Raw genomic sequence first — 15,637 nt, forward strand, 5'->3', positions numbered from 1 at the left:
ACCCAAATGTGTTGTGCCATTTCTCCTGAGTACGCCGACATCCCATATGTGGGAGAAAACTACTAATCATCGGGAACTACTTTACAGTCACAGTACAAAGCTCAGAAGGGAAGGAACGTCATATTAGAGTGCAAATTATACTGTTATGGTTTGCGGATGCCATGACTCACTGGGAGAGTCCCTAAGGTGCCAGAACAGCAGAATTCCCCTTAAGTGATTATATTAACACGTCGGGTGTGTCACAGAATTTTATACCATTGGACAGTGAAGAAAAAATAACTAAATTTTTACCACAAAAATTTTGTTTTAGCTCCAGATTTTACATTTTCACACAGGGAAATGGGTAAAAATGGCACCAAAATTTGCCACACAATTTCTGCTGAATGTGGCGATACCCCACAAAGTAGCTATACAGTACTGCTTAGCCATACGGTGAGACTAGGGAGGGACGGAGCGCTATTTGCCTCCTTGTGCTTAGATTTTCCTAGAATAGTTTTCGGATTGCGCATACAGAGCCCCTAAGAAGAGCAGAATGCCCATCTCAAGAGACCCCATTTTGCTAATTATACCCCTGCCAAACATGTGGATTCTAAATGTGGTTTAGACACACTGTGTGGCTCAGCAGGAATAGGGGCATTTAGATTTGAGAACGCAGAATTTGCTGAATTCTTTTTGGGGGTTGTTATGGGTCCTGGGGGTGGAACCTCTGTGCCGTGGTGCAAGGAGGGACCCAGAGGGGCGTAACTAAGTATCAACTCAGACCGACCCTGGTCGTATGGCAGCTAACGACTCCGTGACCAGGGAGGGACCAAGCAGAGGGACCAGGTGCTACTCTGGGGACGACCTTGTAAGAGAGCAGGTGGCTCCCACGGGTCAGATGACTGGGACTGACCGGTATAGTGGATGGGCACAACAAGCAGGCAGAAGTCTCTGGGTTAGCTGACAGGTGGTCACGGCACGTGACGGCAGAGCAGGCTGAAGTCTCTAGGTTAGCAGACAGGTGGTCACGGCAAGTGACAGCAGTAGCCTCCAGGTAGGCTAGCAGGTAACAAGCAGGTAACAGGCGAGTGCTCCCAAGTGAGCGGGCTAGCAGGCACGGCAGGTAGCAGGCAGGTAACAGGCGAGTGCTCCCAGGTGAGCGGGCTAGCAGGCACGGCAGGTGGCAGGCAGGTAACTAGCAGGTGCTTCCTGGTAAGCAGGCAGACTTGTCCATAGACAGACTGGCGGGTTGAACGGAAGACAGACTGTCGGGCTGGAGAGTAGTCAGGCTGGCGGACTGGAACTGTAGTCAGGCTGGCAACTGGACTTGAGGGCTGAAGCAGAGGTAAGTATACTGTGCAACAACTATTGCTCGGGCACCTCCATTTTGGAGGAGGTGCCTTATATATGGGAGGTCCTCCGGCTATTGGCCGGGGACTCCTTAGGACGGCGCGCGCGGCCCCTATAAGAGAGAGGGAGCACGCGCGCGCCCTAAGCACAGTGCCCGGGAAGCAGCGCGTGCCGACAGCAGAAGCAGGAAGAGGAGCGCTGGAGGATGCCGCGCAGGGAGCGAGGAGGTGAGAGGGATGGCGTCTCTGCCTGGCAAGGGGCAGAGATGCCGATGCTACAGGGGTGAGGAACTATAGCACTTTTCCAGGGGCTTTGTACTATCAGTAACATGGAAGCCCCCTATATTTCCATTGACAGATGACGGACTTGAGTGGGGACTTGATTTTTTTGTGGATTGAGTTGAAGCTTTTGTTTGGAACATTTTACATAACATTTTGGATCACATTTATCCTGCACTTACATCAGGGTTTCCGTCTAAATCTCCGAATGACTTGATTCAGATGGAACCCCCGAGGGATTCATTTACTATAATGAGGCAGCGGAGTTACTCTGGACTCTGACTGGCCTCTGTTCAGTGTTGTCCTTCTTTTCAAAAGTGCAGAAAACTGTGTCCGACAGCACTTTTATGCACACCTAAAAATACAGACACCGCCTGATCACAGGCCAGACGGCATCCTAAGTGCCTCCATCTGCCTCATTATAGGGAATCTTCCATCTGGTGTTCCGTCTGAATTACGTATTTCAGAGATTTACACGGAAACCTTGGTGTAAGCACTCAGCGTAGAGCGCAGGATAGATGTGTGCCAAGTCATACTGCGATCTTAGGGAGGCAGAATGAAAAATTCAACAGCAGGTGAAGAATTTGTTTTATTTATTTTTTTACGCCATTCGTCATGTGGTATAAGTGATAAGGCACTTTATTCTTCTGGTTGGTGCGTGGTTGTACTCCCTACACTAACACTTCACTAACTTACTGTGACTAGGCCTCGCAAATGTATTATTACCATTTTTATTATTGCTGCACAATTACAATTAAAAATATACCCGTTTATAATTTTTTTAGTTAGTTTTATCTTTTGTATTACTCTTGTGATTCGAATAATGGTATTACTAAAATCCCTATGCCTAAATCTGTTGATCCAGAAGAAGGCAAAAACCACAGGACACATTCAGCCAATTTGCGTCACGGGGAAAAATTCCTTCTTGACCCCAAGAAAAGATGATCAGTCCTAGAACCCTGGATCAAGCCTAACTATGATACTAGTTATGTATTACTATTACTGTATTAAATGTACTACTATAGGTGTAACATTTTGTCTAATTTAACTGTAGCCCACAATGTTATGTGTATCGAGGAAATCATCCAGCCCTTTTTTAAAAGCTGTTATAGTGTCGGCCAATCCTATCTCTTGTGGTAGGGCATTCCACAATCTTACTGTAAAGAACCCTTTCCTGTTTAGGTGCCGGAATCGCTTTTCTTCCACCAGTAATGAGTGCCCCCTGGTCCTTTAGTATGGTATTTGAAAGGAATAAGTCGTGTGCCAGTCCTTTGTACTGACCACACATATACTTATACATGTAAACGCGCTGACCTCATTTGCAGGCAATAGACTGAGCGTCAATTTTTGATTTTTTGATCGCTTTCTATTCTGATTTTTGAGAGGCAGAATGAGCAAAAACCAACAATTCAGGAATTGTTTTTTAAATTTTTTTTTATGCTGTTTCGCCTGTGATAAAATTGATGATGCAGCCATATTCTTAGGGTCAATACGATTACAGCGATACCACATTTATGTAATTTTTTTATGTTTTGACGCTTTTACACAATAAAAATTTTAATAGAAAAAAGAATCATTTTTGATCAGGCACCGATCTGAAGGCAGAGAGAGCTTCCTCCTTCTCCCTGCTCCTAAATACAGCAATTGCTCTCGATCGCAGCATTTAGGAGGTTAAACAGCCGGTGCTGGCACAGTCCCTGGCTGTTAGTGCAGAAACTTGGCCACTAGCAGTGCCGAGCTCCTTCTGTGATCGAGCAGGAGGTGCTGATATATGACCTCCTGCTTGAACAAGCTGTGATCGGTCAGTAAGATTGACTGACCAATCACAGTGCCCTGAATACAAGGACCAACGGAATGGGCTCCCGCACCACTTCCCGTGGCACTCAGCTGTCAGTGACAGATGTCAGCATTGACCTGTCACTGTGTGTTAACAGTTTAAAGTCATGATGGGCATAGCACGTCATGATGTGGGAACTGACACCCGCTCAAGATATGGTATGTCTGTCATTGGGTGTTAAGGGGCTAGCAGAAAAATAAATGAGATTCACACAGTACTTTTTTTTCTTGCTTTTTTTTTTTTTTTTACCTTTGGTGAGTTTTTAAAAAGTTCAACATGTCAATTCTTTCAGTGTTTTTATGGCAGTTTTTCGCAGTTTATTTATTTTACTGAGTTATATAGCAACATTAATTCCACAGCGCTCTTCAGACATTATATCCACTGTCCCCATTGGGGCTCACAATCTACTGTACATTCCCTATCAGTATGTCTTTGGAGTGTGGGAGGAAACTGGAGAACCCGGAGGAAACCCACGCAAACACGGGGAGAACATACCAACTCCTTGCAGATGTTGTCCTTGGTGGGATTAGAAACCGGGATGCCACAACTGCAAGGCTGCAGTGCTAACCACTGAGCCAACGTACTGCCCATACAGTTAAGATCAAAATGAATTAGCACCAAAAATACACATTAAAATGCACAAAAAATGCACAGAATTTGCAGTGTGGTTTTCTAACAATAGACTGCATTTTTCATATCGAAATAAAAACACAATGAAAAACACTATCTTTGAACACAACCTTTTGAGACCACTAGTGTTGGCTGCAAGAAGCCAATATAATATGTCTCAACTCTGCCTATGCAGTGGATTAAGAAGTCTGTTTCAGAAACAAACCACTGATAACTTTTTAGACATATTACGAATAGTGATGGGCGAACCCGAACACTAAGGTTCGGGGTCCATACCGAACACCTACTGTTCGAGCACGGACCCCAAACATGGACTTCCTCAGGAAGTCCGTGTTAATGTTCGGGTTCCGGTGTTTCCCTGCTCTGATCGGCGGTAATAGCATTACCGCGGTCAGAGCGATGTGAGATCATGCTGACAGGTAACAGGGCAGAGCGAGGCTAAGTGTCAGAATTGGCGCATCTTATGGATGCGCCATTTCTGCGGTGGCTGAGGGCTGGTGTTTGTAGTCTGGGAGAGGGCCAATATTCATGGTCCCTTCCAAGGCTATTAATATCAGCCCCCAGCTGTCTGCCTAGCCTTTGCTGGCAGTTAAAAGCCTCCACATCAATTGTTTTTGGGGTCCCCCATTTTAATAGCCAGTCTAAGTATACAGCTGGGGGCTAATATTAATAGCCTGGGAAGCTCCATGGGCATTACCCCCTTCCCAGGCTACAAATATCTGACAACAGCGGTCCACTTAACCTCTGCTGGTGTGTAAAATTACGGGGGACCCCACTCCATTTTTTTTAAATTTAGTAACAAATGACATGTACAGTATGTAACACAGTCACTCTACTAATTATATATGTCACTGACATCTTTCTATCTAACTATTCTATGTATGTACAGCTATTCTCTCTATTCTACAGTGGGGAAAAAAATAGAGAGGGAAAAAAAGTATTTAGTCAACCTTTGGAGGGAGTTGAAAGTCCGTGTTGCCCAGCGACAGCCCTAAAACATCACTGCTCTAGAGGAGATCTGCATTGAGGAATGGGCCAATATACCAGCAATAGTGTGTGCCAACCTTGTGAAGACTTACAGAAAACATTTGATCTCTGTCATTGCCAACAAATGATAAATAGCAAAGTATTGAGATGAACTTTTGTAATTGACTAAATACATCTTTTCCACCAAAAATTTGAAAAAATTTCTTTCCAAATCAGACAATGTGATTTTCAGGATTTTTTTTCTCATTTTGTCTCTCATAGTTGAGGTCTACCTATGATGTCAATTACAGGCCTCTCTCATCTTTTTAAGTGGGAGAACTTGCACAATTGGTGGTTGACTAAATACTTTTTTTCCCCACTGTATTTTGTCGGGTACTGCTGTGATTTTACAGTATGTGGATGATGAATAATCTGGTTTCAAGGAGATGGGTGTGGGAAAATCGGGCGGCACGCACATAGTCTGAGTGCCATGCGATTTTTTTCACGCACTCATTGACTTGCATTGGCGAGTCTCGTCTGAGATAAACGGCAATACGCAGCATGCTGCGATTTTTTTCTCAGTTCGATTTCAGCTGAGAAAAAAATCGCTCATGAGATGTCACTCACAGAATAACATTGGTCAGAGTGCAATCTGATTTTTTATCAGATTGCACTCGTCCATTTTTCTTGCATACGAGTATGATCCCTTAAAGCAATGTCCCACATTTCTTTTTTCAAATATCGTTCATTTTTTCAAAAAAGCATTAATTTCTTTACAAAAATGCATCAAATATGCATGCAAAAAAGCACCAAAAACTCTGCAGCAAAGTGAAAGAGAAACCTGAAGTGTCATGCACATGTTGACTATTTTTTGACTTGCAGATTTGGTGCAGAAAATAATCAAGCATGTCAATTCTCTGTGCGTTTTTGCCACATTTTTCACCCATTAAATGCACTGAAAAAACGCAGGCAAAAAACGCACAGAGAATTAACATGCTGATGATTATTTTCTGCACCAAATCTGCAAGTCAAAAAATACTCAACGTGTACATGACACTTCAGGTTTCTCATTCACTTTGCTGCAGAGTTTTTGGTGTGTTTTTTGCATGCATTTTTGTACAGCAATGAATGATTTTGGAGATAAAGATATTTGAAAAAAGAAATGTGGGACATCACATTAAGGGTATGTGCACACGATCAGGAGCCGCTCCGGGTTTGATGCTGCATGCTTATGCAGCGTCAAACCCGCAGCGGCCAGATGTTACAGCATGGTGGATTTGATTTGTAGAAATCCCATGTCCACTATGCGTTCATCTGTGCCTGCGAATCACCCGCGGACACAGACATGTGGTGCGTCTTTCAAGACCGCACCATGTAAATTTCTCTAGCGGAGTTGCTAGTCTCTGCAAAAGAAATCTGATCCGTACAATGTACTGAATGCGGTGAATCCGCATGGTTCAATGAACACATGAGGATTCACCTGCGTTCAATAAAGTATGCTGCGTCCAAAACGCTGCTTGTCTGGATCGTGTGCACATACCCTAACCCTTGGATTACCATTGGACCATGGGCCAGAATTTTCACTGCATCCGAAATGCTGCGTTCGAAATGCTGCGTTCTTATGCCACACTTGTTTTGTCAGTACATGCGGATCCGCCGCATGTAATGACATTTCAATCGAAGACTTGCGTCTCCGCTACAGAAATTGACATGCTGCGAGTGAGTTTACAATGCGTCAAAAAGAAGCACAGTGGGCATGGGATTTCTTATAAATGAAATAAAATGAATAAATAAATAAAAAAAAATGGCATGGGCTCCTGCGCCATTTTCATAACCAGCAGAGGGAAAGCTGACCGCTGGGTGCTGATATTAGTAGCCGGGGAAGGGGCCATTAGCCCCACACAGCACTAATGCCATAAGTGAGATCACTGGAGTGCTCAGCTGATCATCAGCAGTTTGAACTCCGGTGACCTCAACCTCGCGATACACTGCAGGAGCCATAGCGCAAATGTCAGTGTATCGCCTGCTGCCGGATGGGATGGTCACATCTCTGGATGTGGCCGTGCTATCACTGAGATCGTCATGGGACACTCTGTATATGGACTACGGCGGACAAGTGAGAATGAGGTTGTTTTTTTATTTTACCTTTATTGCAGGTGACTCAGGCACTGGGGACTAGGTGTAAGGTGAGTATATGGTGTTTTTTTTATTTTTTATTTTTCACAAGGGACGAGAACATCGGGGTCAAGGTGTAGGTATTGGTAAGTGTTAGGTGAGTATGATGTGTTTATTGTTTTTATTTAAATAATTATTTATTTATATTACCTTTTTTTAACTTTCACTGCGCAAGCGTAGCTGATGAGAGATTACTTCTCCCATCAGCGGCGCTTGTGTACAGTGACAGGAGGCGCCGGATGATGGGGCTAGTAGTTCCATCGGCCGGCGCCTGTCACCCGCGGTAAGCTTTTTACCGCAGGTGACTGTCACAGCTGCGGGTTCACACTGACAGCTGACAGCATGATCCCGCAGTGCTGTGACCGTAAGTAATGATCTTACCACTGATCACAGCCTCTGATTCCCATGCTGTCACGCAGATGACAGCGCGGGAAACCAGGGATGTTTGGGGGCCATGTTCGGGATCGTGATCGGTGCCCCAACACAAACATTTTTTTGATGTTCGGGTTTATTTGCCGAACCCGAACATCAAAACATTCGCTCATCTCTATATTTCAGTTTCACTATATTTACACTACCGTTCAAAAGTTTGGGGTCATTTAGGAATTTCATTATTTTTGAAAGAAAAGCACATTTTTTTTCAATGAAGCTATCATTAAATGAATCAGAAATACACTCTATACATTGTTAATGTGGTAAATGACTATTCTAGATGCAAACGTCTTGTTTTTATTGCAATATCTACATAGGTGTATAGAGTCCCATTTCCAACAAGCACCACTCCAGTGTTTTAATGGTACATTGTGTTTGCTAACTGTGTAAGAAGGCTAAAGGATGTTTAGAAAACCCTAGAAAACCCTTGCAGAAGTATGTTAGCCCAGCTGAAAATGGTTTGGCTGATTTGAGAAGATATAAAATTGACCTTCCTTTGAACTAGTTGAGAATCTGGAGCATTACATTTGTTTGTTCTATGAACTCTCAAAATGGCCAGAAAAAGAGAACTTTCATCTGAAACTCGACAGTCTGTTCTTGTTCTTAGAAATGAAGGCTATTCCATGCGAGAGATTTCCAAGAAACTGAAGATTTTCTACAACAGTGTGTACTACTCCCTTCAGAGGAGAGCACAAACGGGCTCTAACCAGAGTAGAAAGAGAGGTGGGAGGCCCCGCTGCACAACTGAGCAACAAGACAAGTACATTAGAGTCTCTAGTTTGAGAAATCGATGCCTCACAGCTCCTCAACTGGCAGCTTTATTAAATAGTACACGCAAAACGCCAGGGTCAATGTCTACAGTGAAGAGGCGACTCCAGGATGCTGGCCTTCAGGGCAAAGTGGCAAAGAAAAAGCCATATCTGAGACTGGCTAATAAAAGAAAAAGATTAATATGGGCAAAAGAACACAGACATTGGACCGAGGAAGATTGGAAAAAAGTTTTATGGACAGACGAATCAAAGTTTGAGGTGTTTGGATCACACAGAAGAACATTTGTGAGACGCAGAACATCTGAAAAGATGCTGGAAGAGTGCCTGACGCCATCTGTCAAGCATGGTGGAGGTAATGTGATGGTCTGGGGTTGCTTTGGTGCTGGTATAGTGGGAGATTTCTACAAGGTAAATGGGATTTTGAATAAGGAAAGCTATCATTCCATTTTGCAACGCCATGCCATACCCTGTGGACAGTGCTTGATTGGAGCCAATTTCATCCTACAACAGGACACTGACCCAAAGAACACCTCCAAATTATGCATGAACTATTTAGGGAAGAAGCAGGCAGCTGGTATTCTATCTGTAATGGAGTGGCCAGCGCAGTCACCAGATCTCAACCCCATTGAGCTGTTGTGGGAGCAGCTTGACCGTATGGTACGCAAAAAGTGCCCATCAAGCCAATCCAACTTGTGGGAGGGGCTTCAGGAAGCATGGGGTGAAATTTCTCAAGATTAACTCAGTAAATTAACAGCTAGAATGCCAAAGGTCTGCAATGCTGTTATTGCTGCAAAGGGAGCATTCTTTGACAAAAGCAAAGTTTGAAGGAGAAAATTATTCTTTCAAATAAAAATCATTATTTCTAACCTTGTCAATGTCTGGACTATATTTTCTATTCATTTTGGAACTCATTTAATAAATAAAAGTATGAGTTTTCATGGAAAACACACAAAATTGTCTGGGTGACCCCAAACTTTTGAACGGTAGTGTAAATGGAAACTGGAGAAAGGTGGAGGTAAATCCGCGCTGCCGAAGGTTTACTGTGGTTTGTCCTGAGGAAGAAGCAGGTGTGTTTCGAAACACATTGATAAAAAACGCATTTACATCTCTACGGTCTCATATTGCATCTGATACCTTCGGCAGAACAGATTTATCTCCATCTTTCTCCAATTTCCATATGGTATACCATCTTGTGGATCTGTAGCAGCCAAATTGTTTTCAAGCTAACACAGGGGTTGTGACTTTGACAACTTTCTCAGGTGAGCATTTTCTCTGCCTCTGTTCCTCATTTTAACCCAGATTAGAGCCTATTGTGCTCATTAGCTTTCCAGTTTTTATTACAATCTTCACTATATTTAGGCTTATTAGGCAGCTCAACCCCTTGACCGTCATATATGAAAGAGCTAATTCTGATGAATGCAATTCCGATCATGATCAGTCTGTATGTCCGTATGCACACCAGACTGCATGAGGACCACACAAAGACCAGTAGAAGTCAATGTGCTAATGCCCATGAAGGATTCTCCACACAGACTGTTGGGATGTGGGGAAACAAAATTGCAGCATGTATTGATCTAGTCCAAGATAAGGCTAGTTGTATTGTACCAAATTAAATTACATGTGGATGCAATCACCTCCATAATTTACAGACATGAGTGTCCTATGAATCACCATGCTCATGTCATGTCATGATGAAGAGGAAATACATTTTTACGTCATTAACCTCATTGACATCGCAAAAAAACAATGGACTTTACTCACTTTCTCGGGGTTATGTCTACAGCCAGTTAGTCATCTCAGTGGCTCTGCCGGTGTAGATGGAACGCGTCACTCAGAGCCGCTGAGCTCACTGATTCACTGCCGTGCTGTCAATGGGATGTCAGTGGCACAATCAATGTCAGACACCGGGATCAACGGCGAAGACTTGCTGGTGGACTCGAGGAAGGTGAGTAAAGTGTGGGTTTTTTTATACCAAACTGCACACAGTGACATTAACTAAAAGAGGACAAACCCTTTAAGGCACTTACATAATTTTCAGAGGCTTTGTTTGGATTCCTACCTGGGAAGAGAGAAAAGTAATAATCTTACATGAAATGTAAATTCTATGATATGGCAATATTAATAACCACATTCAAATCAAAAGCAGATGACACTCTTTTTGTAGATGAGCAGCTTGCATTGTACACTGTTTAAGTTTTTCAGATATGATGAGCATTATTTTTTCTAAATTGGGAATATGGTACATTTTGAAACTGTCATACAAACTATCTTTCCCATGTTTTATTGTTCACTACACTATCTGTGACGTTCTGTACATTTCTATTGCTTTATTGTCAAAAACCTTGCCCTATCCTGGATCTCCTCATATCTTTCTAACCGCACATTTAGCATCTCCCACTCCCACACTACCTCCTCATCCCTGCCCTCTCTCTGTTGGAGTCCCTCAAGGCTCTGTCCTAGAACCCCTACTCTTCTCAATCTATACCCTTGGCCTGGGACAGCTCATCAAATCCCATGGCTTCCAGTACCATCTGTACGCTGATGATACCCAGATCTACCTCTCTGGCCCAGATGTCACCTCTCTGCTGTCCAGAATCCCAGCATGTCTATCAGCCACATCCTCCTTCTTCTCCTCTCACTTCCTCAAGCTCAATGTGGACAAATCTGAACTCATCATTTTTTCTCCATCTCTTGTATCTTCCCCACCTGATCTTTCTATCACAATAAATGACATCACGCTTTCCCCTGTACCGGCAATCCGCTGCCTCGGAGTAACCCTTGACTCTGCCCTGTCCTTCAAACCACACATCAAAGCTCTCATCACCTCTTGTCGCCTCCAGCTCAAAAATATTTCCAGAATCTGTCCTTTCCTCAACCCGCAATCTACTAAACTGCTTGTGCATGCCCTCATCATCTCCCGCCTCAACTACTGCAACATCCTCCTCTGTGGCATACCTCTTAACATTCTTGCACCCCTCCAGTCCATCCATAACTCTGCTGTGCGACTACTTCATCTCTCACCTCGCTACTCCTCTGCTACCCCCCTTTGCAAATCCCTTCACTGGCTCCCAATTGTCCAACGTATCCAGTTCAAACTACTAACACTGACCTACAAAGCCATCCATAACCTCTCTCCTCCGTACATCTCTGAACTAATCTCCAGATATATTCCCTTACGTAACCTCCGATCCTTCCAAGACTTCCTTCTCTACAGCACACTTATTCATTCCTCACCCAATCGCCTCCAAGATTTCTCCCGAATATCCCCCATCCTCTGGAATTCTGTGGAATTCAACACATTCGATTAGCCTCCACATTTGGATCCTTCAGACGGAAACAGAAAACCCATCTCTTCAAACAAGCTTAGAGCCTGCCAGGACCTTGCTTGCTGCCACCTCAACAACACCGGAGCTACTGCAACCCCTCCAACCTACTGTCTCTTTCCCCGTTCCTGTAGAATGTAAGCCCGCAAGGGCAGGGTCCTCTTCCCTCTGTACCAGTCTATCATTGTTTACTGTAAGTGATAACTGTATTTGATATGTAACCCCTTCTCTTGTACAGCACCATGGAATCAATGGTGCTATATAAATAATAATAATAATAATAATAATAATATTTATATATACACCTCAACATTGAAATTGCACAACCAAAAAGGAAGAGTCGTGGAATTATGGAAATCATAGGATCAGTAGACATGTTAAGGATGTGTTTATTTGCATATTATACAGTCATAACAGCTTGCACATGTTCACATTTGCTTTATTCTGTTCGGAGGTTCTGGTTGATTTGTTTATTTTTCTGGTATACTATTGAAGGTTTTGACTGCCTCTTTTCTGACTTAGCACTCCTCCAGCCTAAGGCTGTTTCTAATTGGTGCTAGGTCTGGTAAGCCCTTTAAATGTGTAGGCTTTTAACTTGGGAGAGGCATGTTTGATAAATATAAGGTTTAGGGTCTCATCAAAGCGAGGCACACCTTGTCACGGCTGATGGACTCTCACAAATTGGCGAATTTGTGCGCAACGTACCTTCACTCTTATAAGTATATTTGTTATAGCTGTAATGAAGTCCAAATTTCATATATTTAATGTTTGCCTGCATCTTAATGCATGCAAGTTGCTGCTGTATTCTTTTATTTATATATATATATATATATATATATATATATATATATATATATATACTGTATATATATATATACTGTATATATTGGTGGCATGTAAAAATTTGGGCACCCCTGGTCAAAATTACTGTTATTGTGACCAGTTAAGCAAGTTGAAAAAGACATGATCTCTAAAAGGTCTAAAGTTAAAGATGACATGTTCATTTTGTATTTTAGGCAAAAAAAACCCAAAAAATATATTTTCATCTTTTACATTTTAAAAATTACAAAAAGGAAAATGGGCCAAAAAAGTTTGGACACCCATCATGGTTAGTACCTAGCAGCATCCCCTTTTGAAAGTATCACAGCTTGTAAACTCTTTTTGTAGCCAGCCAAGAGTCTTTCAATTCTCGTTGGAGGGATTTTCATCCATTTTTCCTTGGAAAATTCTTCCAGTTCTGTAAAAATTACAAAAGGAAAATAGACCAATGCAAAAGTTTGGGCACCCTTGGAGATTTGTGTGCTCAGATAACTTTGACCAAGGTTTCAGACCTTAATCAGCCTGTTAGGGTTATGGCTTGCTCACTATTATTGTTATGAAAGTCCAGGTGATGCAAATTTCCCAGCTTTATAAAAACCCAGCCTTCTCTAACCTTGTGCCAAAAAACAGCAGCCATAGGTTCTTCTAAGCAGCTGCCTAGCACTCTGGAAATGAAAATGGTAGATGCCCACAAAGCAGAAGATAGCAAAGAATTTTCAAGTTGTCCTCAGTTTGAAATGTAATTAAGAAATGGCATTTAACAGGAACACTGGAGGTCAAGATAAGGTCTGGAGGTCAAGATAAGGTCTGGAAGACTAAGTATAATTTCAGTGAGAGCTGCTAGTAGGATTGCTAGAGAGGCAATTCAGAACCCCCGCTTGACTGCAAAAGACGTTCAGAAAGATTTAGCAGACTCTAGACTTGTGGTACATTGTTCTACTGTTCAGAGACACCTGCACAAATATGGCCTTCATGGAAGAGTCATCAAAAGAAAACCTCTCCTGTGTCTTGACCATAAAATTCAGTGTCAGAAGTATGCAAAAGAACATCTAAGCAAGCGTGATGCATTTTGGAAACAAGTCCTGCAGACCATTGATGGGGGGCGCCCCCGGAAGAAGCAAGCGGGCGAAACACGCGTCGGGGTCAAGGGGACGGCTTCCTTCCCTGGATCACAGATCTTTATTTTTTTTACACTGCATATTCTTCAGGTAAATACTATCTTTTTCATACTGCCCCATAGCTATGATTTGGTGGGTTTTTCATGCTCTATGTATGATATCTTTTTGTAGGGCCATTGTTTAGCTCACTTCAAAGACCACATATAATATGCATTGGTGACTATTACCATTTATACTGTCTAATTGGGAAATGTATGATTAAGGGGTTGTTATATCTACTAATTATATGATATTAGGCTATATTCTAATCTTGAGCCCATTTAATAATTTGTGATCTATTGGTTTGGAGTCTGTCCCCTTACTGGGCACTCTGTTTTTTATTGATGAAGTTTTATGATTTATGTATTGTTTTTATTGATTGATTAATAAATATTACTATTTTTTATTCGTGGATCTCTTTTTTACTCTGTACATTGATAGGTAGGCAGAGTTTTTTTGATTATGTTATTGTTTGAAGTGCCATGTCAGACTTATATGTGAAATTCCCCCTTTTTTGATGCTAGATTATGACAAAAATGGAAATATTTTCAAAACATCTCGACTAGAGTATCAAATGTGAGCACTATGCACAGAATACGTACACTTAACATTCAATACTATGCTATGATATGCATGCTATCAACAGGGTTATTAATGATTGAAGAATGTTCTGTCGAGCTGAATTCACTTTGGTATGCAAATCGTCAAGATCCTCTGCTTGCAGCTCCCAGAATTGCCAGATGGCCAGTCCAATCTGATAGTCCCACCTCATTGGCTCTACTATACCGCTTGGAGCGATAGCTGTAAGGCATTATAGGGAAGTTTACGTTGCTGCACTTGAGGTAATATGAATTCTCTCTGGTTGATCAAAGGATCGTTAATGTGGAAAATGTCACAATTTCACAGTCGGATAGATTTGCTGATCTTTGATGTATACAGTACTGTGCAAAAGTTGGTTCTGATCACCTGTCTTGAATTATTGGTTACTCATACACCTGACTATAATCCTACAAAATCCTTGACTTCGTGCAAGTGTACCAAGAAGAATTGATGGCATTTTGTTAATTGATATAAATAAACTATTAACGCGTCTATTTCTGAAAGCATTCTTACTTTGCAGTACTTTCTCCACACTGGCCTAACCTTTCATTCGGTACACACTTTCCTCCTCCATTACCCACTTATTTGCTGGCAATCACATATACATTAATACTTCCCACCCAAAAATGCATAGTTAATAAAAAAAAAGCACACTTGATGAATTTTCTTCCTAATGTAATTCCCAATGCAACAAGTTATTCCCTATTCAGAGGGGAAAGCTTGCTTGTCACTGGAGGCACTGATAGCTTGGATCTCTAGCGATCTCAAGATTGGGACTCTGGAACCCACAGAAAAGGACTATGCAGCCCCATCTTGAACGGAGCGGTAGTGCAAGTTTTTTTATATATAAATCTATTTGTTTGTTTATTTGCATATTGTTAACTTGTATGCATTACTAAATGTACACTAATGACACATTATTTTATTTTTTATTTTTATACATTGAAAATATACTGCTCAAAAAAATAAAGGGAACACTCAAATAACACATCCTAGATCTGAATGAATGAAATATTCTCATTGAATACTTTGTTCTGTACAAAGTTGAATGTGCTGACAACAAAATCACACAAAAATCATCAATGGAAATCAAATTTATTAACCAATGGAGGCCTGGATTTGGAGCCACCCCCAAAATTAAAGTGGAAAAACACACTACAGGTTGATCGAACTTTGATGTAATGTCCTTAAAACAAGTCAAAATGAGGCTCAGTATTGTGTGTGGCCTCCATGTGCCTGTATGACCTCCCTACAACGCCTGGGCATGCTCCTGATGAGGTTGTGGATGGTCTCCTGTGGGATCTCCTCCCAGACCTGGACT

At 42.1% G+C, this 15,637-nt stretch overlaps 1 protein-coding gene across 1 annotated transcript in view; it reads right to left on the reverse strand.

The window, feature by feature from the left end:
* Window positions 1-15,637, reverse strand: part of LOC141166610 (uncharacterized) — a 34,870-nt gene that overhangs the window by 5,840 nt on the left and 13,393 nt on the right. The window contains exon 3 of the mRNA XM_073653461.1: window positions 10,445-10,476. Coding sequence (XP_073509562.1) covers window positions 10,445-10,476 — 32 coding nt within the window. The remainder of the gene's footprint in view (window positions 1-10,444; window positions 10,477-15,637) is intronic.

Source organism: Phyllobates terribilis, unplaced genomic scaffold, assembly GCF_046119375.1.
Source record: "Phyllobates terribilis strain yellow unplaced genomic scaffold, ASM4611937v1 Scaffold_1__5_contigs__length_1240528914, whole genome shotgun sequence".
Classification (NCBI taxonomy): domain Eukaryota; kingdom Metazoa; phylum Chordata; class Amphibia; order Anura; family Dendrobatidae; genus Phyllobates; species Phyllobates terribilis.